We start from the raw sequence: 25902 nt of genomic DNA on the forward strand, positions 1-25902 counted from the left end.
TAAAAGGTCAGCAAAAGGTTTCCAGAAGAACCCCCTTTAGAATCAACTCAACTCCTTCTACGAGACCAGGCCACAAACCCGGAAACCTTCTGTAAAGGCACAGGACTGCTTCATAAATGACATCACACACACACACACACACACCAAGGTGGTTCCTGAGGTGAGTAAGCTCAATAGGTCAGCAGCCCAGATAAATGTCGGCCTTCCTCTATTGTTTGCAGCGCTGGGTGACTCACAGGTTTCAGAGGGTCTAATCTTTTCTGGGAACTGACACCCCCTCAAAACACAAGGGCACACACACACACACACACACACACACACACACACACAGGAGGCCTCAGTGGGGGCCCAGCAGTCCCCAAGGAAAAACCCTACAGATCTGTATTAACATGGTCCTCCCAGCGACTCACAAAACCTTATTCATTCAAAAGAGTTCCTCTTAAAGGATATTTATTTCACATTTTTAAAATGCGTTTACTAATGTTTTACTAATCTTTTCTCTGCATTCAGAAAAGAAACCGTGTGGCCATCCTTCGCAGCTCCACAGAGTCCATCAGGGTCATCACTTGACGTAATCTGAGCTCCAAGAAGAAAAAAAAGGCTGGGAAAGTGCTTACAGACCGTCGCTCACCTGAACAATGTCCACTGTTTCTTCCAATAAAAACAGACCTAACGGCGATGGACATCAGTTGAAGTGAGTGAAAGTGATGAAGAGGGAACACACAGGTCAAGGGCAATGTTTGCTGGGGGAAAAAAACACTCTTATTGTGATTTAGGTATCCATACAGAACACACACACACACAATGACGCAAATGTAACCTGGTCTTTTTATAGAGCAGCTCGCTCACCACAGATAAGAGAAGCTGACTTCAGTGACCCAATAAAACAAAGCCAGATTTCTCCCCCTAAAAGAGCATGAAGATGATGATGAAACTGTCCTCTCACTGCCCTCATCAATTATCATCAGAGAGAGAGAGAGAAGAGAGAGAGACAGAGAGAGAAACGGGGAGCGAGAGAGAGACAGAGAGAGAGAGAGAGAGTGAGAGAGACAGAGAGAGAAAGAGAGAGAGAGAGAAACAGAGAGAGAGAGACAGAGAGAGAAACAGAGAGAGAGTGAGAGAGACAGAGAGAGAAAGAGAGAGAGAGAGAAACAGAGAGAAACAGAGAGAGAGAAACAGAGAGAGAAACAGAGAGAAAGAGAGAGAGAAAGAGAGAAAGAGAGAGAGAGACAGAGAGAAAGAAAAAGAGAGAGTGAGAGTTACAGAGAGAGAGACAGAGACAGAGAGAGAAACAGAGAGAGACAGAGAGAGAGAGAGAGAGAGAGAGGGAAAAGAGCATCGTTGTGTAAGGTCAACCAAGTTATCTGAATGCATGGATATAAAGGCTTTCTCACGCCTCTTGCTACAGATTGGTTGATGATATGGTATTGTTTATGAATAACCCTCGCCCCCCAAAGTCACCTAGCCACCAGCTAGGACTCCCCCTGATTACACAATGCCACCGGTCAGAGAGGGTAAAGGCAGAACACACTCCCTCTGAGACACAAAAACCACTGGAGCTCAACACACTAGGAGGAGAACACTAACTGCCTAGTTCTGTTGTGTTAAATAAGACACCCCTGCACTGGCTGGGTTTGTGTGGAGCGACCGTATCATCATTTACTGTTAGAAACACAAACAGACTCTCTACAGCCGTGATCACTCATGAGAACTGCACATCAGCACAAACACACTACTCTTCTTAATATAGATGTCTTTAAACCCCACTGTTTGGCGGAGTGTAACATTTTAAAATGGATTTTTCCTGGACTTACACCAAGCATTCCATAAAAACACAAATATTTTCTGAGGATTAGGAAGGGCACCCATGCCGAAGTGCACTGAAACAAGTGCTACATTGGACCGACTCGATTCAAGGGCATGAACATAAACAAACCATAAATATTTTCCTGAAAACTAAGCAAACTGAAAGAGAAACGTGGGCTGATCCAGAGCAGAATTTGAGTTTATGAAACCAAGTGAGAAGCACATGAACTGGAGCTGAACTCCACTGGAGGTGTGAATAGCTGGAGGGCGATGACGTTAAAGAACAACACGCAGAGCCAGAGTGGACTGGAAAGACTTTCCTAAAAATGAACCAACACAAGCAAAGCTCTCAGAAAACAGACAGAGTTCAATGAGATGAGAAAAGGTCATCTATTAATGGAGTGGGTCAATAACGCGTACAGTTGAACTCACACGCAGTCACGTAAGTCACACGTACGTCTTCACATTACAAAGTTAAGTTTGAAGATGCTCCTTGCATCCACTGTAAATAACGTTGTTCAGCTGTAAACACACAGCCCAATGTCAAGTGTCAGCTGGAGAGGTATAGCGCCCCCAGCATTGGGCTGAACGTCATTATATTCTCCGACTTCTAAAGTGAAGTCTTCCCAGGAGAGAACATGCTGTTACTGCAGCAAAGAAGAGCTGCTGGATGAAACACTCGGCCATTTGTGACTATTGAGAAGTGACTAGTTTGAGCAATGACAGTTTTAGCTACAACTGCAAGAGCTTTAACCAACGGGAGAGTTGTTAGCTGCTTTAAATCAGTCACTCCAGGCTGTAAACCCTGCTTCTCCATTAACTTCCATTCACTGAAACATGGGAAGAGCAGATCTGATATCAGCGTGGGTTCCTGGACTGTTTATTCAGACGATGGTATCCTTCAATGAACGCATTTACGGAGGCGAAGAGGACGATAACTCTCTAAATCCCGTCTCCAGCAGGTGTTCCTGAAGGTGTCCACACACCGCTTTATCTTTTAAACCGCACAGATACAGGGCTGGCTGCATGTTTGTGATGAACGCCGCGTACCTGCGGAGCACAGAGCCGGTCAGACACACAGTCGCTAATCAGAGGATTTCCTCCAGACTCATTAAAGCTCCGAAAACACACGGCAGAGCAGCTCCAAACGCGATAACGCACTCCTGATTGCAATTTGGGCTCTCATTATCCATGTAAACAGTTTCAAATTCATGCCAACTACGTCTTCTGTTCCCGCTCCTCGTGTAATCACTCTGGACGGCGGACGTGATGAAGTCAAAGCTGAAAGAGCTGTTCATTGTTCTGTGCTGAATGCTGAAAGCTGAATTTGTCACTTAGCTTCACTATCGTTTGAGGAAAGAACCAGTGCGGCACGGTCTCTGAATGAAAGCTCTGAAAGCATCCAAAGAGTGAGCATTAAAGCTAAAACAGAGCATCACAATACTTCCCCAGTCAGTAAAGATCAGAGTCTAAGCAGGAAGTCAGGGTCGATTCTCAAGGAACTGTTTACTTATGTGATCCAAGCAGGGGTTTGTAGTGAGAAAACTCGGCCTATAATTACATTATTGATTCATCATATAATATGGACGTTACCAAAAAGCAGGACAGTAATTCAAAATCAATATATATCACAATATTCATTCATTCATTGTCTGTAAACACTTATCAATTCAGGGTTGTTTCAATAACAATGATATGATATGATATATGTTTGACGGGCGGTCATTAGAGGGCGCTGTTGTCAGTTCAGCACTCAATTTTAACGTAAGTTTAGCCGAGGATGTTGTTGATGTTGGTGTCGTGTTGCTTTCAGTTCGGGGCAGTTTTTCTGTGTTTTTTTTAAATTATATCATATCGACCGAAATTAAGAAACATATCGTGATATAAATTTTGTCCGTATCGTCTGGCTCTACATTACCACAATCATTATTGCTCACCTGATTATTAGCCACTGTGTTTACTGCCGTGTTTATGTAAGAATGAACATAACTAATATTGTAGCCACTCTCGGTTCCACTCTCTCGGGCGTGATGTGGATGTGTTTGAATACAATGATTTTCTTTGTTTTGGTTAAAGGTTTATTGCTGTTTAAAGGGATGTAATTGCATTATTACGCTGTTATATCTGTGGCATAGAACGGTCTAAACGTAAAACAGTGGCTCCCAAAGTAGGGGTGTCATGCCCTGGCCCTGTCCTGTATTGTCCTCTGTCTGTGTCCCTACCATGTGCTCACGCAGCACATGGCTCTGTTTGTTTTTGTTCTTGACCCTAGTCCCGCCTCTGTTCCTCGTTCCAGGTGTTCCTCGTTCGTCCTGTCCTTTTATACCCCTTTGTTTGCAGTGCTCTCTTGTCTGTTCCTGTGTGTGTAGACGTGTGTTTCTGTGCCTCTATTTTACCCGCGTCCCCCGGTTCACGGCTGTCTGTCCAAGTCTTCCCTCTCTGGTCCTTCTCTGTTTAATGTAGTCCGTTTTCTGTTCGAGTTTTCTCGTGTTTGTTTTGTCATAGTTTTGTTTTGTTCCTCCTCGTCTTCCCTGCCCCGCCGTGACGGGGCGCTTGTAGGGGGTGGGGAAGCAGCAGGACAAACAAACGAGACACACGACACTTGTAATAATTCCACGTTAAAAAGTGACTTGTCATTTTTTGTTTAATAAGAATTTGCAGTTTTGTATGAATTAGTGTTTAAAGTACATTTCTGTGGCGTCTGGACGAAGAGACGCGTGTGTGTCAGTGTGGGGACTGCAGAAAAGGTTTGGGAATCACTGGTGTAAAGAGTGGATTGTTAATATCAGTTTACAACCCCACCTTGAATGGTTTAAATTCTATCTCGAGCGCAAACAGAGACCTGGAGTGATTGTGGCTCCAAAGACAGGCCTGCGGGAGGGTGATAAACTTCGGGGTCATCCAGATGTGCACCCATTCCCCTCCCAATGGAACCAAAAAGCCCTGTTTCCGCTTCGTCCTGGCATCGTCAGTGTGTTCCACTGCCGTTATCGACCTGATGGGCCGCTCCGCTGAACTGCTGGGATCAGCCTGTGTGGGGGTTTTTAGTGTTTTAGATTTCAGGGCTTTACATGTGACCTCTGTTAGCTTTGCGCTTGCCAACAGAGGCCTGTATCAATATCCACACAACAAACAGGTTTGCCACTAGAGGTTGGTTCATTATAGAGGAAGGGTGTGTGGTTCAGTGCACTCAGGTCTAAATGACTCATTAAAGCTCACTCAGTGTTTTCAGGCTGAAAGATAATGCAGTGCCTGCAACAGAAGGAACAAGGTCCGACGTGAGGCTGACTCCCAGGTAAATGACAATCCTGGAAATGGGCACTTAAGACTGAACATAAACAGCCAGACACTAACACACACACGACCGGTAAAGGCACGCTAACGTCGCTATAGCAGACAAATAAAACAATCAGAACCGAAATTACAGTCAAATTATATTCATAGAAAGACAGCATCTTTGTGCTATTCCCATAACTGGACTGTACGGTTTGTCTAAAAAATAGGCATCCTCAAAATCATCTTCAAAGTAGGTGCAATTGACTCTATGAAGCCTGAAAGAAGGAACAGGCCTTCCATGTTACACTCCAGTGAGCAGATTACACACACGACTATTGTATTCATTTTAAAGTCGTTGTAACCCTATAGAAATAAAAGGTATTCTTCCCAAATGCAATCAAAATGGATCTTACAGCGAAGTCTAGCCTACAGTTTGTACACGGTCATGGCCAAATATCAGGAAACACCCTAAATATCACGGATCTGGAGATGACCTGTGAACTGTGTAAAGTGGGGTACATGCTCAAGTTTAATTATAAACCCTGTATTACAAGATAGGACAAAGAAGTTCCGTATATATCCCAACCCACAGAGCAAACACACGCAGAGCTACGAACGCCAAAGGAATGCCATTGATAAGATCACTCCGCCTTCAGAAGGAGGCCGTCTTAAAGCTAACAACTAAAAGAGTAACAACTGTCGTTAATGTGTGTGGTCTAAGACCCTATTAGGCCCTGTTTTACAGCCACATTAAAAAGCTCTGGGTACAGTTATTTAACCCATCGTTTCAAACCCTGTCTCGTTATTAATCCAACAAACCGGATTAAATAAGCTCTGCTTGTAATGAATACTGCAGTTGGGTTGAACTCACATATATTTGTTACCATCATACTGCCCACCTCTATGTGGACATTAATGGGTTAATGAGCCATGAGCCTACACTGATTGGTCAAAAATAATTAATACTGCAGACATCAGAAGTAAAGACATGGATAGGATGTAAAAATGAATACAGAAGTTATAGCACCCCCTAATGATAACGATTAAAAACGCGTATCTCCCAAAACAGTGAACGGGGGAAGGGAAAAACATCCTTAACGTTTAATTAAAGTGAATGTACATAGATTGTATTCCGAGTGAATTTGGAGCATTTCTATTGGTCCATTCGTCATGACATGTTTTACACAGTGTGAAGGACAACTGCTGTGGAAAATACGTACACACCTTCTTATTGTTTGTTTGAAGAGTTTAAAGAGAATATCGAGTATTTAACGGTGTGTGTTATTAATACGTCTGTGTGGTTGGAAGACTTTTCATGAGAGAAATATATAGTCGACGACGTGGGGTGAGCATTTCCGCTTTGAAAATGCAGTATTCCAAAAACACGGATTCAGACAGCCAGGGTTTCATACATCACAAACCCAAAGAAGCTATCCCATTTACTTGGAGGCAAAGCTATTGAGCCCCAGGTGAATGGTGGGTGGAGCTTGAGGTGGGAGCTGATTGAATATTCATGGCTCTGTACATACTTAATGAAGGCAAAAACATTGGACTATATCTGAGCCATTTCTGAGGGGCATTCTTTCCTCTTGGAACTAAAGCCTACATCTGAAACACCCTGAGGTGAATATTTAAGGGTTTAACCGATGACTAGAGGAGGATTTTAACATACTGGAAGACATAAAAACATACAGTGGTCTGTACTAATAGCCTGGGTTTTCTGGGTACTTTGCCCCTAAAAGGCACTTAAACAACATACAGAAACAGAGCAGGGATTTTTCACACACTGAAGGAGTGTATAGCAGAAGATATATTCTATTATCTGTGGTTTAGAAAACACCCTAATATGGAAGCTGTGTCCAAACTCCTGCACAGTAAAGTACATAAGTGGAGGTGCGCTGCTAACCGTTCTTCCTTAAATGGTGCAGCGGCATCCGACACCTTTCAGCGCATTTCTAAAGCCATTTAAGGTGGAATGGGAAACTGAGGAGAACCTAATTACGGTTCCGTCCACAAAAGACAACACGGTGTAAACACGGTGTCAGAAGTACAGTGACAAGACCCACATCTGCCTTTAACTCCACTCACCTCCGTGTGTTTTCATCCTGGGTCCAACGATGAAGGAAATACGGGCAGGAAAAAACCGTTAATAACGGAAAAAACGGTTAAAATCCGCACGGAAAAATTCACAAATAATCCGGATTTAACCACAGCTCCCTCCGGCTGCGCTCCTCTGCTCAAAACTGAGGCTGAAACTAAAGTTTCCAATCTCTCTCTCTCTCTCTCTCTCTCTCTCTTTCTCTCTCTCTCTGTGTATCCATATCGCTGACGTCAGCAGCAGGTTTTTAGTTGTTTTTGACGCCCCCTACCGGATGACGCCCTGAATTACAGGACTTCATGAGGGGAATTCCGCTGATTTGATATTACAGAAGTAAACAAACGTTAACCTTTAAAGCCGACCATAGTTAGAGATGAGTGGACCTGTGTGAAATAAAACTTGAGGTTTTCAAAAAATATAGATTAATTCATGATTAATTAGGTATGTTTTACGTTACTTAAAAGTAAATACAAACTAATCTTTGTGTGGTATTATATTTCAGCCAGAACAAAGCAAAGTCCATCAGCACAAATATCAGGTGTAGGTCCCTTAAGATAATTCATCATTCGTTCATTGTCTGTGACCCTTATCCAGTTCATGTTGGTGGTGAGTCCGGAGCCTACCCGAAATCACTGTGCGCAAGGTGGGAACACACCCTGGAGGGGGCGCCAGTTCTTCACAGGGCTACACACACACACTCACGCCAACGGACAGTTTTGAGTCTCCAATCCACCTACCAACCAGTGGCGGATGCTGGTCTTTCAAGGAGGGGAAGCTCAATTTCGGCCTACATCATAAAATGTGTGGGTTTATTTATACGTAAATTCTACCCTCCGTTCCTTTTTAAGGAAATGATCTGTGACCCTGTCGTACCAACAAGGCGTCTTTTCCAGGGACTTGACTAGTGTCCTCTCAATGGCCAGCAGAGCTAGGCTTAAACGGCCTTGGCCCATGTGAAGTGTGTCCGCCTGTGAGTGCTTTGTGACGGTGGAGGGGCTCAGCAGCACCCGCTGGACAGAAACTGTGATAGAAGTCAGAAAGAGTGATAGAAGTCAGTCTCCAAACACAAGCAGCTACAAAAAACCACCAGAAATAGAAGCTCGCTTTGTCTCTAGTCATTTTTAACAAAGAAAATGCCTCTAAGAGGTTTAAGAAAGTCTCCGGTTCAACTCAGAACAGAATGAAAATGTAACGCTCCCTCGGATCTTTACACCAAAGGATCGCTGATTCGCTCATTCCGCTGTCAATCAAAAAGGGATTCAGCCTCAGACAGATCATCCAATCATCATGCAGAAGCTGAGCGTCCGGGCCAACCGAGGCCAGCCCACTGCCCCATAGACCCCCAGAGACGCCGAGCGTCCGATGGGCGGGACAAAGCCCAGCATTTATCCAATCACTCGTCTCATTTCGCTGCACTTCTCTGCTTCTCCATTGAATTACTGTTTAAAGCACTGTGAAGCTGCGGGAATGATTGAGAGGAAAGCCGCGTCTTTACCAGTGATAAGAAGCTGATTCTGAACAAAAGTTGAGCGCGTTGTAGTGCATATTTATTCACTGACATGTACACACAACAGTATATATTTGATCACTTATATTTTGACATTTTAGGGGAAGCTGAGCTTAGAGCAATCGCCACTGCTACCAACGTGTGTTTTTGGAGCGTGATAATTCATCATAACCTTTAAAATGTATCCCTCTTCAACAAAATTGCAGTTATTTCCTTGAAAAAATGTCCCCTAATACTTTAAATGGCTTAGACGTAATTCTATACCTTCACATTCATTCAGTTTGTGCAGATCTATGGATATGTATTTAGTCCCCACCTCTATTTCCACATACACCTTCACTACTCACCTGCAACATGAAGGAGCAGCACTGCAAAATTACAAAACTGGTTCAGGTTTGTGACAGAAACTGTCTGATTTCACCCACTTAAAGTGAATGTTTGGAACAATGCAGTTTCAAATTGAAATGTGCAGACGTCTAGTGTGTACACAATAACCACAGGACTAGATTTCTACTGGCGTTTAATTCGACAGAAACTCGGTGAGTGTCTCAAACGTACTTTTCCATTTCAGTTTTTTGGTGTAAGATGTTTAAATATGGTGTGGTTTGGCAGCATTTAATATTTTTTATTTTATTTCTGTCCAAGGATTAACAGGACAAGCAATGCATATTAAAAATTAGAATACAACTGGACCATACAATGAAACAAACACACAACACCAGTGGTGGAACACATTAATGTAAGTATTATTTAATGTATTATGAGATTTTAACTAATAAAACTGGCATAGTACTTTTTTCCACTTCTAATTCATCATGTATGAAGTAATAACAAATTAAATAAATAAATTATTGTATAATTTCTATACATTTCAAAGCTGTTAACGTGTTTTTTTGGTATTGTTTATATAATAGAACACCCATCACGACAAAACTAAGATGTCAACCTCATGGCTGAGCATTTCTGCTTTGAAACTGCAGCATTCCAACTGCAGACCGAAAAACAAGGATTCAGGTAGTCGAGGTTTCTGACATCATTAAGAAGAAATCCCGTGGGCGTGTGGGCGAGGCTTTCAAGCCGCTGGGTGGGAGCAGAGCCGTACAGAGGGAGAGTTGCGCCAACGGAAGTTCAAGAAGCTTGTTGGTCACGTGACTCATGCAGGCTTCAAAATTGTTCCAACCCACGCAGACACAGAGAGAACACACCACACTCCTCACAGACAGTCACCCGGAGGAAACCCACGCAGACACAGGGAGAACACACCACACTCCTCACAGACAGTCACCTGGAGGAAACCCACGCAGACACAGGGAGAACACACCACACTCCTCACAGACAGTCACCTGGAGGAAACCCACGCAGACACAGGGAGAACACACCACACTCCTCACAGACAGTCACCCGGAGGAAACCCACGCAGACACAGGGAGAACACACCACACTCCTCACAGACAGTCACCCGGAGGAAACCCACGCAGACACAGGGAGAACACACCACACTCCTCACAGACAGTCACCCGGAGGAAACCCACGCAGACACAGGGAGAACACACCACACTCCTCACAGACAGTCACCCGGAGGAAACCCACGCAGACACAGGGAGAACACACCACACTCCTCACAGACAGTCACCCGGAGGAAACCCACGCAGACACAGAGAGAACACACCACACTCCTCACAGACAGTCACCCGGAGGAAACCCACGCAGACACAGGGAGAACACACCACACTCCTCACAGACAGTCACCCGGAGGAAACCCACGCAGACACAGGGAGAACACACCACACTCCTCACAGACAGTCACCCGGAGGAAACCCACGCAGACACAGGGAGAACACACCACACTCCTCACAGACAGTCACCCGGAGGAAACCCACGCAGACACAGGGAGAACACACCACACTCCTCACAGACAGTCACCCGGAGGAAACCCACGCAGACACAGGGAGAACACACCACACTCCTCACAGACAGTCACCCGGAGGAAACCCACGCAGACACAGGGAGAACACACCACACTCCTCACAGACAGTCACCCGGAGGAAACCCACGGAAAGACACAGGGAGAACACACCACACTCCTCACAGACAGTCACCCGGAGGAAACCCACGCAGACACAGGGAGAACACACCACACTCCTCACAGACAGTCACCCGGAGGAAACCCATGCAGACACAGGGAGAACACACCACACTCCTCACAGACAGTCACCCGGAGGAAACCCACGCAGACACAGGGAGAACACACCACACTCCTCACAGACAGTCACCCGGAGGAAACCCACGCAGACACAGGGAGAACACACCACACTCCTCACAGACAGTCACCCGGAGGAAACCCACGCAGACACAGGGAGAACACACCACACTCCTCACAGACAGTCACCCGGAGGAAACCCACGCAGACACAGGGAGAACACACCACACTCCTCACAGACAGTCACCCGGAGGAAACCCACGCAGACACAGGGAGAACACACCACACTCCTCACAGACAGTCACCCGGAGGAAACCCACGCAGACACAGGGAGAACACACCACACTCCTCACAGACAGTCACCCGGAGGAAACCCACGCAGACACAGGGAGAACACACCACACTCCTCACAGACAGTCACCCGGAGGAAACCCACGGAAAGACACAGGGAGAACACACCACACTCCTCACAGACAGTCACCCGGAGGAAACCCACGCAGACACAGGGAGAACACACCACACTCCTCACAGACAGTCACCCGGAGGAAACCCACGCAGACACAGGGAGAACACACCACACTCCTCACAGACAGTCACCCGGAGGAAACCCACGCAGACACAGGGAGAACACACCACACTCCTCACAGACAGTCACCCGGAGGAAACCCACGCAGACACAGGGAGAACACACCACACTCCTCACAGACAGTCACCCGGAGGAAACCCACGCAGACACAGGGAGAACACACCACACTCCTCACAGACAGTCACCCGGAGGAAACCCACGGAAAGACACAGGGAGAACACACCACACTCCTCACAGACAGTCACCCGGAGGAAACCCACGCAGACACAGGGAGAACACACCACACTCCTCACAGACAGTCACCCGGAGGAAACCCACGGAAAGACACAGGGAGAACACACCACACTCCTCACAGACAGTCACCCGGAGGAAACCCACGCAGACACAGGGAGAACACACCACACTCCTCACAGACAGTCACCTGGAACGAGACTCGAACCCACAACCTCCAGGACCCTCCAGTTGTGACAGAGACATGGTAGTCATGATTTGCTTTTTTGGAGATCGCTACTAAAACGTAGCTGCCTTTTGGAGCTTGCTTCATCTATAATGGCCAAGAAAATAAACCATATTTCCAAGGTAATATTGCCAAGGTATGGAAATCATGTTCATATGTTGCCATCTACTGGCGATAGAATGCACTTTAATGTGGAACAGAAAATCCAAATAAGAAGGTGGCGAATAAGAAGCCAACTTCAGCGATGTATATTTTTTCTGTATTTCCCCCAGTCCCTGGCATGTAAATAAACTTATGAACATTTCTCATTGATGGAGCATCTATTGAAGACTATTGATTTTGCGTTCTCTCACAAATAATATCTGTTTGAAGTGGTTGGACTTACCTGGAAACTGCAGGGTCCTGGTAACATTTGCGAGGGAACGCAAAATCAGTCGTCTTTTTTTTTTATTATCCCCCGTGAGATATGTTTAAAACTAATTCAGGATTTAGGACTCATCAGATGATTCGCTGACGTCATTATAGATATCTTAAAAACATTTTTGACTAGTCAAAATATAAATTGTAGATATCTTAAACTGTCAATCTGACTAGTGGAAATATAATTGTTACTGTAATTAAGGATGGTCAGACGAAAGCAATCTAGTGTTAAAACGGTTTGCCATATACCTTTCCTCAGTTTGTTTGTTTCACTGACAGCTGCAACAGAGCCTCTCTCCCTCTCTCTCTTACACTCTCTCATTCTCTCTCTCTCTCTCTCCCTCTCTCTCTCTTACACTCTCTCATTCTCTCTCTCTCTCTCTCCCTCTCTCTCTCTTACACTCTCTCATTCTCTCTCTCTCTCTCTCTCTCTCTCTCTCCCTCTCTCTCTTACACTCTCTCTCTCTCTCTCTCTCTCTCTCTCTTACACTCTCTCATTCTCTCTCTCTCCCTCTCTCTCTCTCTCTCCCTCTCTCTCTTACACTCTCTCATTCTCTCTCTCTCTCTCTCTCTCTTACACTCTCTCATTCTCTCTCTCTCTCTCTCTCTCTTACACTCTCTCATTATCTGTCTCTCTCTCTCTCTCTCTCTCCTATTGGTCACCGTCAGGAACATGGCGTAGGGAACGTCAGACTGGGTGAAAAGATCCATAAAGTTCTAATATTCTTTCCTAAACTCGTGTACTCTGATCCCGGCATAAATCCGCAAAGATATCTTTGGAAATAATCCATAGACCAGTTGGGTTTGAGAAATTTAAGCAGTGTGAGGTGTAATCTGTCCTATTTCCACTGGGTGGCGCTGTTTACTGCAGGAGGAACCGTGTCCCGTCGCTCTGATTTGTTGGTTGAAGTCGCATGGTTAGGGTTAGAGTTCACCACAGCCATGTTGATGTGAGCAGCTTGTGTCTGAGAGGTGGGTATTTTCGTCGTGTGTAGATTGAGAGCTGTAGTCTCTCACAGGAGGAGGACGTGGACGTGTAGAATAGTTAATGATAGATGCCTTTTTAAATCTGTATGGACCCATGCGTAGTGCCATTAAAAGGTGTACTGTGACCCAGAGGCTGTTCCATAAAACAGGATTTCTCTGTTTACACTCACCTCTGCACCGACGGGACAGGCTCGACTTTGAGGGTAAGATCTCTGCCTTAAGTTGTCAATCCTGCTTTGTGTTTAACCCCCAGGCTAAGGCTGCATTATATATCCCCTCTCACACACGCCTCACATTTTGATACGAGCACTACTCCGTCCTGTGGAGATCCACGCCACGGTTTCCAGGCCGCGATGCTCCGGTTGAAGGCCGTCTCTCGGCATCTCTCCTCGGGGAGAGCAGAGCCCTGCGTCCGTCTGAACCAGTGCGGATCCCCCGGTGATGTGGTCATAGTTCACGGGTTACGGACTCCGATCGGGAGAGCTAAAAGAGGCTCGTTCAAGGTGTGGTACACTTTCTGATTCTCTCTCTCTGTGTGTGTGTGTGTTTTCCCCAGAACGCCACCTCTTTTTAAGCTAATTTAATTTACCGTTTTCCCCCTCTACCTTTAGTTCCACATTAACAGCAGCTGCAGTTGCGGCCTCTCGCCTGTAGGCGGCTCTGTTTAGTCATTATTTAACTGACCACTCTTCATTCAACTTCTGGAATCTTCTAAAATTGAGAAAATGAATAAAACCTGGACAGAGTCCGTTTTGAATTGTGGCGCTGGACATTTCCTCTTAGGGGGAAAAAACGTGTTTTATATGTTTTATAAAGTTCATAACAACAGCAACGAGAGAAGTAAACAAGAACAAGGCGAAAGGTGACTGAACTTTCACAAACCGTCCGTCTGTGACCTGTTCAGGTGATTTATCAGCACACTCAGAATGTAAAGCCTTGAGCCTGGGACTGTTCTTAAGCTTTAAACGGGTTATCATGGCTGATTGGTGTCTTATCTGAGAGCATAGGGGGTTGACTTTTCCAGAGAGAGTATAATTTTCTTGTTTTCTGCAGGACACCACTCCTGATGAGCTGCTGAGTGCAGTAATGAGTGCAGTCCTGAAGGATGTGGGTCTTTCACCAGATAAACTTGGGGATACCTGCGTAGGTAAGGCACTAAACCACAGATGACCACCAGTGACCTGCCAGACATCGTCAGTCTTCTTATTTCTGTGAGGATTTGATTGAGTTCAGCCACAAGGGCGTTAGGAAGGTCTCAAACTGAGGTTGTGGGGGATACCTTCTGTAATCGTTCTCCCCAGGACATGATTCTCTTGAGATCTCAAGATGCACCTTTACCTTTCCTCCTGCAGGGAATGTGTTACAGCCTGGAAGTGGAGCTCTGGTGGCAAGAATCGCCCAGTTTCTGAGGTCTGACCATTTTCAGATTTTTAGACTTATTCACAGACAAATGAGATTTTGGAAAAAGTAGAGATGTACAGGGGTTGGAGAATGAAAGTGAAACACCTGGTTTTAGACCACAGTAATTTATCAGTGTGGTGTAGGGCCTCCTTTTGCGGCCGATACAGCGTCAGTTGGTCTTGGGAATGACATACACAAGTCCTGCACAGTGGTCAGAGGGATTTGAAGCCATTCTTCTTGCAGGATAGTGGCCAGGTCTCTATGTGATGCTGGTGGAGGAAAACGTTTCCTGACTTGCTCCTCCAAAACACCCCAAAGTGGCTCAATAATATTTAGATCTGGTGACGGTGCAGGCCATGGGAGATGTTCAACTTCACTTTCATGTTCATCAAACCAGTCTTTCACCAGTCTCGCTGTGTGTATTGGTGCATTGTCGTCCTGATACACGGCACCGCCTTCAGGACACAGTGTTTGAACCATTGGATGCACATGGTCTTACTGGTGCAATGTGGAGTTAATGAAGATTGTCTACCAGGCTGCTCCAATTTAGCCATGAAACCTCCCACACTACAATGACAGGGGTTTCACTTTCACTGTCCATCCCCTGTATATATAAAAATAAATAGTGTAATATTTTTTTTGACACGGATAAAGCATTAAAAAGCATTGGATTTTCAGTGGTTTTCCAGAAACGGTTCCAGTCTACACAGTAAACAGACAGTGTTCATCGGGACTGCAGGCGCTTCTGAACATCGCAGGTGAGGGCTCAGTCTGACGTACCAAAAGTAAATAAACAGTTATGTGTATGTCTTTATGAAGGAAGGATTTCTCTGCTTTTTTAAGGTGGAATCAGAAATGGCTCCTATGATATTGGTCTTGCATGTGGGTTAGTATCTATTTTACTTGGATGTTTTAGTCAAAGCTCTTTCTAATCCAACTCCACAAAGTCTGCAAACTGTGTATAATTCTAAATAACTAATTATAAATTAATAAGTAGTACTGAATTATTAGTATGTAACATCTTCTTTAATATCCACCGGTTTATAATCAATTTAAATTGTTTATACCAGAACAGATCTAAAATAACTAATAACACAAATGCACCAAGATGCAGAACTAATGCTCACCTCGAGTCTCAGACCTTCAGGACTGCTCCTGCACATCTGACCATGTCATCACTTTCTTAATCAGCCTCTGTTTGTGTCGAGACTAATGTGAATTATTCAGCATCAGGTTGAAGTCATGAACAAAAACAAAACAAGTTCGTCGTCTTGTTTTTATGGCTGTGTTTTCAGGGTGGAGAGCATGTCTCTGCGTTCTGTTGGAAACCCAGGAGACGTCAGCTCCAGACTGATGGACACTGAGAAGGCCAGAGACTGCATCATCCCCATGGGGTAAGACCTGTCACACACTGGGGACAGTGTTGAAATAGAAGTAAGGAGGCACAGAGCAGAAGTCTTCATCTGCGTTTGTGTTGTTGGTTTCAGTATCACCTCAGAGAATGTTGCAGAGCGGTTTGGCGTCAGTCGAGAAAAACAGGACTCCTTTGCTTTCAGCTCTCAGCAAAAGTACGATCACGTCTTTGAACTGTCACCTACAGAGAAGCGTTATGTTTTTATCCCTAATGAGCAGTGTAGTTGTATTGGCAGGATATTTAAATATCTGACGGATCCATGGTGTTGCTCTCTGTTCGACAGGGCGGCTTTGGCTCAGAAGCGAGGTTTGTTTGAGCAGGAGATCATTCCGGTCACAACCAAATTTGTGGATGAGAAAGGAACGGAGCGCATCGTTACTGTAACCAAGGACGACGGCATCCGGCCGGGCACCACGCTCGAGGGTCTGTCCAAACTGCGTCCGGCTTTCAAGGAGGATGGCAGCACGACAGCAGGTGGGTCCTGTTTTTGTCAGATGTGTGTTACTGTTCATGGCTCAGCAGTTGCGATATAAAGGTGTGTGTGTGTGTTTAGGTAACTCAAGTCAGGTGAGTGATGGAGCGGCAGCAGTACTGGTGGGTCGCAGGTCTACAGTAGAAGCTCTTGGGCTGCCGGTGCTGGGGGTCCTGAGATCCAGCGCGGTGGTGGGCGTTCCCCCTGATGTAATGGGCATTGGCCCTGCCTATGCAATCCCAGCAGCCCTGGAGAAGGCAGGTACGGTGATATACTGCCGCTTCCCCTAAGACGGCATATACAGCCTACACATAGTCTGTTACAGTTATGAATTGACTGATGTTGGATTCCCCTGTTGTTTTTGTAACCGACACAGCAGCAGTCCCTTTCCGTCTGTTGTTTAATTTGTCTTTACAGGTCTGACCATCGATGATATTGATGTCTTTGAGATCAACGAGGCCTTCGCTAGTCAGGTGAGAGAAAAGGGTTCGACTTTCCCTTGTGTTGTTGTATTGTACATGTGCACAGACGACGATTAAACATGTTCTTGAACCCCAGGCCGTGTACTGTGTAGAGAAACTGGGCATTCCTCTGAAGAAAGTGAATCCCAATGGCGGTGCCATAGCTCTGGGACATCCACTGGGCTGCACTGGGGCTCGGCAGGTGGTGACCCTCCTCAGCGAGCTTAAACGCAGACGCAAGAGGTGAATAAACTGCTCTCTTACACTGGAGTTAGATCTGTTTGAACAGTCGCTGACTAACGGCTGCACTTTGTGGTGCTCGTAAAGTTGGAAGTGAAATAGATGAAGTGCTCTTGGCTATAAAGTAAAGAAACTGTTTGTTGTTGCAGAGCGTTTGGCGTGGTGTCCATGTGTATCGGAACCGGAATGGGAGCAGCTGCCATCTTTGAGTATCCTGGACAGTGATGAGCTTCGAGGCTTTGACAGACGTTAGAGAGCTTCTGATGATAAAGCAAAGTGATCCTGTTGTGATTAAGACGACAGACTCTAATTCAACACTAACAAGAGGATCCAGATCCTGGCCAGAGTTAACCTCAGAAACAGAATGGATCTTTGTGATTTTAAAGGATTTATTAATCAAACATGATCCAGAGGTCAAGCTTAACAGAGCCTCGGGCGCCTCAGGCTGGAGATAACTAAAGCATGTGATGCTTAAGATTGTTTCTGAATGTTAATATAGATGCCTTATCTTTTATACAAATGAATGGACTTGGAGATCACGAAATGCATTTATTCTGTTTAATTTAGTGTATCGCTGCTCGCAGTGTGGGGATTATTTCATTGTTGTGTAGCCTGTGTTCAGTGAGTTTACTGTCCATCTGTTGATGGAGTTTAGGAAGCGGTCCTGAAAATTACACTTCACCTACTAACCCCACAACCTGAAGCTGCACAACTGGGTTATAAATGTCTGAATTGTTTGTTTTCCTCTCGATAAAATAAGGAAATAATTGACAGTTTATGTAAAAAGACATCTTCCTGTGTTACCGTTAGTACAAGTTAAAGTTCTCCTGAGATGTGGCAGACATTCATAAGGAGCTAGAATAACCTCTTTTGGCTGTTTTTTTTATTTTTTTCTCGTCACAAACATCTGAATAAAGCCGAATGCCTTCTCTCCGCTGCTCCTTCTCTCTGTCAGCCTTTGTTTTGTTAAATGAAAGAGAAATCCTTTTCCAAATGACATCGATGTATTTTACAAAGAAATATATCTTTCTTCAAAGTCCTCGGTGTGTTTTTTCAGCTGTGAGCTGTGAGGGATACGTATCTCTCATCAAAGGATCCTCTCCCCTGAACCTGCAGAGTGAGGCGGGGCTCTCCCAGAATTCCGTGTACGGTGATCGTCCCGTGGAATGACCTCTGCTCACTGCCGAGAAGAATATAGTCAGTTAACAGTGTATTTACTAATAAAGGGAATATGAATATGAGATAAATATGACGCTGCACCTTTCTCAGCATAATTTAGTTAGGATCCCTGAACAACTCGATGGATAATAGAAACAGTTATAGATCATGAATCTGTTCCAGAAAAAACACAGTGATGCTTATTTACTGTGTAATGTAGAACGTCCTGTTTCCTGGGAATGTAGCATGGAAATGAATGTGTGAAACGTGCAGAAGTGGAGCAGATACCAGGCAGTGAAGCTGATCTCCAGTGGTTGTCTACAGGAGGAGATGGGACACTCCAGTGGCTTTAAGAGTCCAGACTCTGGATGTAGTCTAAACACATCACTCCGATCCTCTGTATCTACATAAGAACGACGACAACAGCGCAACTGTACACAACCCTCAGCAAAGGTACCACCAGTGTGTTAAATATGACGTGATGTAGAAGTCAGATGGTTATATTTCCGTACTTATAAACGCTGTCCAGAAACTGCTGGAGCCTCCGCGGTTGCAGATGTGAACTTCTTTGACCTTGGTCTGACCCACGTAACAGGTGCCGAAGTCTAGGCTCTCACAGGAGAGGTGCAGTGTGGGTAGTGCCAGGACGGCACGCAAGGGTACTGTCTGAAAACGTTCACAACGTAAAGCGTGATGAATTGCTCGTATAAAACACGATTATAAGCAATGCTCAATTACTCAGAAAGAAAGCAAAATGCCATAAAGACGTTTGATACTCAGCCATAAAGAGTATCACAAATCTTGTTAAGGTAAGAGATATGTCACCTGCAGGGTGTTGTTGCTGTACTGAATGGTGAGATTCTGCTGAAAACACAACCTCCTTTCTCCCTTGTCACTGCAGTGCACTGTAACAGAGAGTGGGTCTTCCTCACGTGGCTCATTCTGATAGTTAAGGAGAGATGCTGAAAGGTGAAAGACCACCTTTATCTGAAAGAAAAAAAACAATCAATACAACAGAGCATCAGTAGTTTAGCCTTGAGTTAAGGTCACCCTCCCCTAGTGTCTACAGACCTGTGTGCTGTGTTTGGATGGCAGCTTCAGCATTCTCTGGCTCTCTGTAGGCCCTGGAGAGCCGTGTGTGAGAGATGGAGTGTGTGAGCTGGTTGCGCGCTGGTGCTGATGCTCAGGCTTCAGAATGTAGAACGGCCTCTGGACGCTCAGTCTGAAACCTAGATGCATCTCTGTGTTGTTGGTCAGATGCAGTGGCCGCACCACCAGTGATTCCTACAACAAACGAAGCAGGGTTCCCCTGGTGCATGAGACGTACAGCAACCAATTCTCATTTACAGTATTGAGTTTAAGGCTCCTAAGCTGTTAGAAACTATTTATGTTTACTTTAAGTGTATTTGCCACTAAAGACACAATATAATACTACAATTATCGTGATAAAATTGTTTGGATTTACATGAATGTTAGTGTTTTGAACATGTTCATGTCCATAAAAGCTTTATTAACTATAAGATTAGAGCGGTGCAGTGGAGCAGCAGGTAGTGTCTCTGTCACAGCTCCAGGGTCCCGCTCCGGGTGACTGTCTGTGAGGAGTGTGGTGTTTTCTCCCTGTGTCTGCGTGGGCTTCCTCCGGGTGACTGTCTGTGAGGAGTGTGGTGTTTTCTCCCTGTGTCTGCGTGGGCTTCCTCCGGGTGACTGTCTGTGAGGAGTGTGGTGTTTTCTCCCTGTGTCTGCGTGGGCTTCCTCCGGGTGACTGTCTGTGAGGAGTGTGGTGTGTTCTCCCTGTGTCTGCGTGGGCTTCCTCCGGGTGACTGTCTGTGAGGAGTGTGGTGTGTTCTCCCTGTGTCTGCGTGGGTTTCCTCCGGGTGACTGTCTGTGAGGAGTGTGGTGTGTTCTCCTTGTGTCTGCGTGGGCTTCCTCCGGGTGACTGTCTGTGAGGAGTGTGGTGTGTTCTCCTTGTGTCTGCGTGGGTTTCCTCCGGGTGACTGTCTGTGAGGAGTGTGGCTTGTTCTCCCTGTGTCTGTGCGGGTTTCCTCCGGGTGACTGTCTGTGAGGAGTGTGGTGTGTTCTCTGTGTCTGCGTGGGTTTCCTCCGGGTAACTGTCTGTGAGGAGTGTGGTGTGTTCTCTCTGTGTCTGCGTGGGTTTCCTCCGGGTGACTGTCTGTGAGGAGTGTGGCGTGTTCTCCCTGTGTCTGTGCGGGTTTCCTCCGGGTGACTGTCTGTGAGGAGTGTGGTGTGTTCTCTGTGTCTGCGTGGGTTTCCTCCGGGTAACTGTCTGTGAGGAGTGTGGTGTGTTCTCTCTGTGTATGCATGGGTTTCCTCCGGGTGACTGTCTGTGAGGAGTGTGGTGTGTTCTCCCTGTGTCTGCGTGGGTTTCCTCCGGGTGCTCCGGTCTCCTCCCACTCAAAAGTGTCCATAGGTGTGAGTGTCTGTTGCCCTGTGAAAGACTGGCGCCACCTCCCGGGTGTGTTCCTGCCTTGCACCCACTATAAGATTACTATGACTATAAATAGGTTCAGATTTCATTGATTGTATGGTACCTGTCTGAGTGTGTCTCCATCAAGTAAATCACTTGCAGCAGCACAGAACTCCAGAGCTTCTTCATCTTCTTCCATTTGGACTGTTATCCTGCAAAAAATACAGCACACACACACAGCCACAGCCAAGTTATTCATTGTCATTTTCTGTAGAAGTAATTTTGTGTTGGCTTTCAGAATTCGTACACAGATTCCACTTTTGCTTTTATGTTCTACAACAGATACATGTGTGTGACATTCATTTGCACTGTGACAATTCTGACTGGGCAAGTTTAAGTTATATTTCATACCGTGACCTACAGTTTACTCTATTCACACACGTCATGTTGAGAAGAAAGGTGTATTCTGTTGTATATGGTGTATTTACTCATATATTGTACACAACATGGTCCAAAGGAATTGAATCAACAAATGTGAGGAGTTAGGTGCCAAAGTGTGCAATGTGTCACTGACTCACACAGCTGGTTTAACAAATGCCTGAAGGTCCAGTCTCAGAGGCTGCAGCTCATAGCCCTGAGGTCTGACCACTTTCCCCTGAAGAGCCATGTCCGCCTGTAAAACAGCGACATAAAAAGGTTCATGCTAAAGAGCCCAGGATTTTATTACTGTATCAATGAGTTAGATGGAAAAAAACTACCTTTGAGTCCAGTGACATGAAGCCAAGAGCATAACCCACACAAGTGTGGTCACTGGATGGATCCGACAGTGTTAGAGGAGTAAAAGACACATGGATGGTGCTGCTGCCCCCTGCTGGAACCACCTGAAAGCAGTATATATTCAATAAAGACACTGATCAACTATAACATCATGACCCTACACTCACTGTCCATTCCCTCAGCTCCACTTCTCATACAAGAGCACTTTGTTGCTCTGTGTATTTTGTTAACCCCTGATGAACTACAGTCTGTAATTGTAGAACTACAGAAGTACGTACTATCTGCTGTGGCGTGATGCAGTATGGGTAGTCTGAAACATTTCCCTCATGAGGCTGGATATACACAGAAAACAGCTTCCTCACTGGAGCCAAAGAAGACAGAGCCTCTCTCTCCTTTTCACCACAGAGACATTCCTCTAAATCCTTTGAGACGCAGAGAAAAAAATGCAAAACACAAGTAAAAAAGAAAAACAAAACTGGTCAATTCTGTCATGACACCTGCAAACGCATGAAAAGATCACATTTGCATCAGAGAGAGAACTCAAGCACCCACTGCTTATATAATCTCTGACATGCCCATGGGTGTAAACACCTCTGAGTCACTGTGCAAAGCTGCGAGCAAAGAAAATGTTTCAAATAATACTTGTAAATCCTCAGAAATCATTTGCTTACAGAACAGCCTGATGTGGACCTGAGGGAAGAGCTGGTTCTGTCTGAGCTGGGGGTATGGCTTTGATCCCAAGGGGCCGGGAACACAAGATTAGAGTCGAGCCCCATCACAACCTCGTTGCCGTCTGCATCCTTCAGAGGAAAAGCTTCACCGTATGCCACTATTAAATCGATCCACTTCCTGTCTTCAGTCTCCTTGTTGTAGGTCAGCCAGTCCATACGGATATCTAACAGAACAGAGACTCTCAGTGCGTTCAAATCGTGTGTGAGACATGACGAGTCTGGCCCGTCTTATATAATGACAGGAGTAACAGCTAATGGCAAAGTATTGTCAGAAATCCATTGCCCTGTGATCTTAAAAATGTCATATTTGTTCTTACTGTATGGGCTGCTGTTGTTCAAGCGGAGAGACCGTGACACTGTGTCTCCACCAGAAACATGAGATCCAAACCTGCGGAGTCAAAGAAATATCTGACAAGTAACAAACGTATCATAGCCGTCATAAAAAAACATGTAAATTTTTAAACACATAGATAGAAATGTTTGCCAAATAGTGAACCCACATCCTTCGACACCCTTAAACCTGTTGCCTTTATAACACATTTGTTAATGAGTTTAATCATGTGGTGTATCTTAACATTTGAAATAAGTAAATTCACTTTCATAATTAGTAAATAAAGATTTTACTATTGCCCTTTCTATTTCTGTGTTATTATTTATAATCTAATTAATAATCATGTAAATTTACTGTTTCAGGAACACACCACACCCGGAGGAAACCCACACAGACACAGGGAGAACACACCACACTCCTCACAGACAGTCACCCGGAGGAAACCCACACAGACACAGGGAGAACACACCACACTCCTCACAGACAGTCACCCGGAGGAAACCCACACAGACACAGGGAGAACACACCACACTCCTCACAGACAGTCACTCGGAGCGGGATTCGAACCCACAAGCTCCAGAACACTGGAGATGTGACAGAGACACTACCTGCTGCACCTGATAAGAAAGCTGCACCTGATTTTTTCTATAAGAAAGCTTTACCGTATAATGGGGCCTTGGTTTTGATTATCAGGCTGCGGTCCAATCATTTGGAAGTAGATTGGACAGCCTCTCACAGAGATCTTCATAGGGATTCGTGTCGGATCCAGTTCCCCAACCTTAAAATGAAAATACAAGTATTATATTAATAGGTTATGACGTGTACAGTTGTATTTTTTATTATTTTCGTAGCACCTTTCCTGTAGCTTCACTGATATCACTGACTAAATTACACCCAGGATTTGTGACTCAAGGATTGTGGACAGAAAAATAACCATAAGTTGTCTATATATTTTACATGTTTGATATATTAAGTTTTATGTACTTTACAGAGAAGGTGGTCTTCATAATCTCCCCACATGTTGCTGAAAGCAGTGATGTTGATTATTGCAGTTTCAAAAGGCCCGAGTGTCCCACTCTCCGGCTCGACACAGAAAGCCGCCCCTTTCCCATGAGAGAGAAGACTCTTGATAAAGTCTACAGCAGAAAACACAGGAATACTCATTTGCACATGTCCCAGCATTCATAACAAAAGCACATAAATCTGGACATACAGCATTTATTTACCCTCATACTTCTTCTCCTCTATTTTCTTTGCTTGTATCCCATGCAGTGGCATTCTCTCAGCACTTCTGAAAAAGACCATTCATTTAAATTCAATTATTGCTTTAGAATGTGTGTGTGTGTGTGTGTGTTGCCCTGTGAAGGACTGGCGCCCCCTCCAGGGTGTACTCCTGCCTTGCGCCCAATGATTCCAGGTAGGCCCTGGACCCACCGCGACTCTGAACTGGATAAGGGTCACAGATAATGAATGAATGAATGTTTTCTATGAAGGATGAGTACTTACTTTTGACTTCACTATATTTAACGTTATTAATGGGGGCAGCCGTGTCCTGGTGGTGAGGGAACTGGGCGTGTAACAGGAAGGTTGCTGGTTCGATCCCCAGAGCCGCCAGGTCATGACTGAAGTGACCTTGAGTAAGGCACCTAACCCCCAACCACTCTGGGCATGTGTTCACTGCCCCCTAGTGTTCACTAGTGTGTGTGTAAATGTGTGTTTCGCTGCTCGGATTGGGTTAAATACAGAGAACAAATTCCTCTGTGTGCAGCACATCGGCCAATAAACTGATTCTAGTAGTAATTCTTATTCTATTAGACTTGATTATTAATATAATACGGTATTCATAAATGTAATGAATGTAAATTAACATTTAAAAAAGACTCAGAAACAAGCACAACAAGAAACTGCAGATGGACCGGTCGTTTTACCTGTGCTGAGACTTTCCGACTGTTTGTGATGGATGTCGTCCAGTGAAGACCTCTGCCTCCACAGTGAAAAAGGCTGAAATCGCAGTGTGATTGGTCACCATCAGCTGTCGTGTGGATGATTTACCAATACAGACAGGTTCATCTCCAGTGAAGTCCAGTACGACGGGCTGCTGATCAGCTGTGTTTGATCCAGCACTGAGAACATAACCGATGATAAAATAATGATTTATCTTCCTGAAGATCACTTACAAAGTTTCTAAAGTTTTATTTACTAATAATGTTTCCTTTAATACTGATATATGTAAATGATCTTTTTTCTGATTGGCTGCTCTGCACTGCGCCTCATTTAAGAAACACTATCAGCTGAGTTGCACGGAACCACAGTTTCAATTTCAGAGACTACTCAGAGTTCAGCGATGTGAAGAAAATCTTTAGGATTTGTGAATCGTTTGAAAGGCCACAGCAATCCATTTGCTTCCTGACAGCCAGGAAATGCACTGTATTTAATCATCTTCCTACTTCAGCCACAGTGCATTCAAAAAGGGCTGTTTTATGAGCTTAAATATGTGAAGTGTATGGAAGTGTAATACCGGTCAGTATCAGGCAAAGAGTAGGACACTCTCAAATGCTTGGCTTTGCCAAAGAATCCAAGCACAAGGGGCTTCCCCATTCCTTCCAGTTCACAGATAGCAGCCACTTCAGTCAACTTCTCCTGTATGCACAAAGACACACACACACACACACACACACACACTTCAAACCTAATCTGGAGTTAGAAACCTGGATAAATTATGCCACATCATTAATTACTAAAATGACAGAATGATTCTTTTTCTGTAAAATTATTATTTTATGTTTTTAGTGCATGTGAAATTTAAAGACATCCAGTTCATTTATATTATAACACACAGATACTTGCGTCAGTGTGTGTAGTAAAGGAGACACTGATCTCCATCTCTGTGTGGGGCCCCAGTATGCCAGAGGATGGAGAAAAGCTGGCAGAGCAGAGCTGGGCTTGAGGACCCTGAAGCTGAGAGGCAGTCATGAGGAGAAACAAACACACATGATACACACAATAAAAAGCAGGTACGAAAGAGACTGGGGATGACTACAGGACTACACACTCACAAAAGTGTTATGGAATTCAATCTAAACAGCACAGCAGTGTTAGAAGAACTTTTAAGGCTTACATCCATAAACACATCCATAAACCTCAGATGCTGCTAT

The 25902-nt window shown here is 45.0% G+C and overlaps 3 protein-coding genes across 7 annotated transcripts in view; 1 reads left to right on the plus strand and 2 right to left on the minus strand.

Moving 5' to 3' along the window:
• Positions 1–7355, minus strand: part of map3k22 (mitogen-activated protein kinase kinase kinase 22) — a 64866-nt gene extending 57511 nt beyond the window's left edge. The window contains exon 1 of the mRNA XM_066642480.1: positions 7171–7355. The gene's annotated coding sequence lies outside the window, so the exon portion shown is untranslated. The remainder of the gene's footprint in view (positions 1–7170) is intronic.
• A 5836-nt stretch (positions 7356–13191) lies between these two features.
• Positions 13192–18295, plus strand: acaa1 (acetyl-CoA acyltransferase 1). Of its 2 annotated transcripts, XM_066642555.1 has the most exons (13): positions 13192–13322; positions 13591–13840; positions 14391–14484; positions 14690–14747; positions 15417–15496; positions 15582–15624; positions 16034–16132; positions 16226–16306; positions 16436–16626; positions 16706–16885; positions 17042–17097; positions 17183–17328; positions 17475–18295. In XM_066642555.1, the coding sequence occupies exons 2-13, from the start codon at positions 13691–13693 to the stop codon at positions 17548–17550; spliced, it is 1254 nt and encodes a 417-aa protein (XP_066498652.1). In that variant the 5' UTR covers positions 13192–13322; positions 13591–13690; the 3' UTR covers positions 17551–18295. The 2 variants fall into 2 exon arrangements, with proteins under 2 accessions (XP_066498652.1, XP_066498659.1); XM_066642562.1 differs by lacking the exon at positions 13192–13322 and having other exon boundaries at positions 13329–13840.
• Positions 18296–18366: 71 nt separating this feature from the next.
• Positions 18367–25902, minus strand: part of dlec1 (DLEC1 cilia and flagella associated protein) — a 28253-nt gene continuing 20717 nt past the window's right edge. For all 4 annotated transcript variants that reach the window (XM_066642515.1, XM_066642499.1, XM_066642507.1 and 1 more), the window contains exons 22-38: positions 25595–25705; positions 25266–25387; positions 24676–24870; positions 23974–24038; positions 23732–23883; positions 23410–23525; positions 22734–22804; positions 22357–22580; positions 21964–22107; positions 21667–21789; positions 21487–21581; positions 21033–21120; positions 19555–19767; positions 19309–19470; positions 18996–19149; positions 18772–18886; positions 18367–18505 (exon numbers count right to left, since the gene is read on the minus strand). In XM_066642515.1, the coding sequence (XP_066498612.1) occupies positions 18379–18505; positions 18772–18886; positions 18996–19149; positions 19309–19470; positions 19555–19767; positions 21033–21120; positions 21487–21581; positions 21667–21789; positions 21964–22107; positions 22357–22580; positions 22734–22804; positions 23410–23525; positions 23732–23883; positions 23974–24038; positions 24676–24870; positions 25266–25387; positions 25595–25705 (2277 nt within the window). In that variant the 3' untranslated portion in view covers positions 18367–18378. The remainder of the gene's footprint in view (positions 18506–18771; positions 18887–18995; positions 19150–19308; positions 19471–19554; positions 19768–21032; positions 21121–21486; positions 21582–21666; positions 21790–21963; positions 22108–22356; positions 22581–22733; positions 22805–23409; positions 23526–23731; positions 23884–23973; positions 24039–24675; positions 24871–25265; positions 25388–25594; positions 25706–25902) is intronic.

This window comes from Hoplias malabaricus, chromosome 1 (genome assembly GCF_029633855.1).
Source record: "Hoplias malabaricus isolate fHopMal1 chromosome 1, fHopMal1.hap1, whole genome shotgun sequence".
In the NCBI taxonomy this organism is placed as follows: domain Eukaryota; kingdom Metazoa; phylum Chordata; class Actinopteri; order Characiformes; family Erythrinidae; genus Hoplias; species Hoplias malabaricus.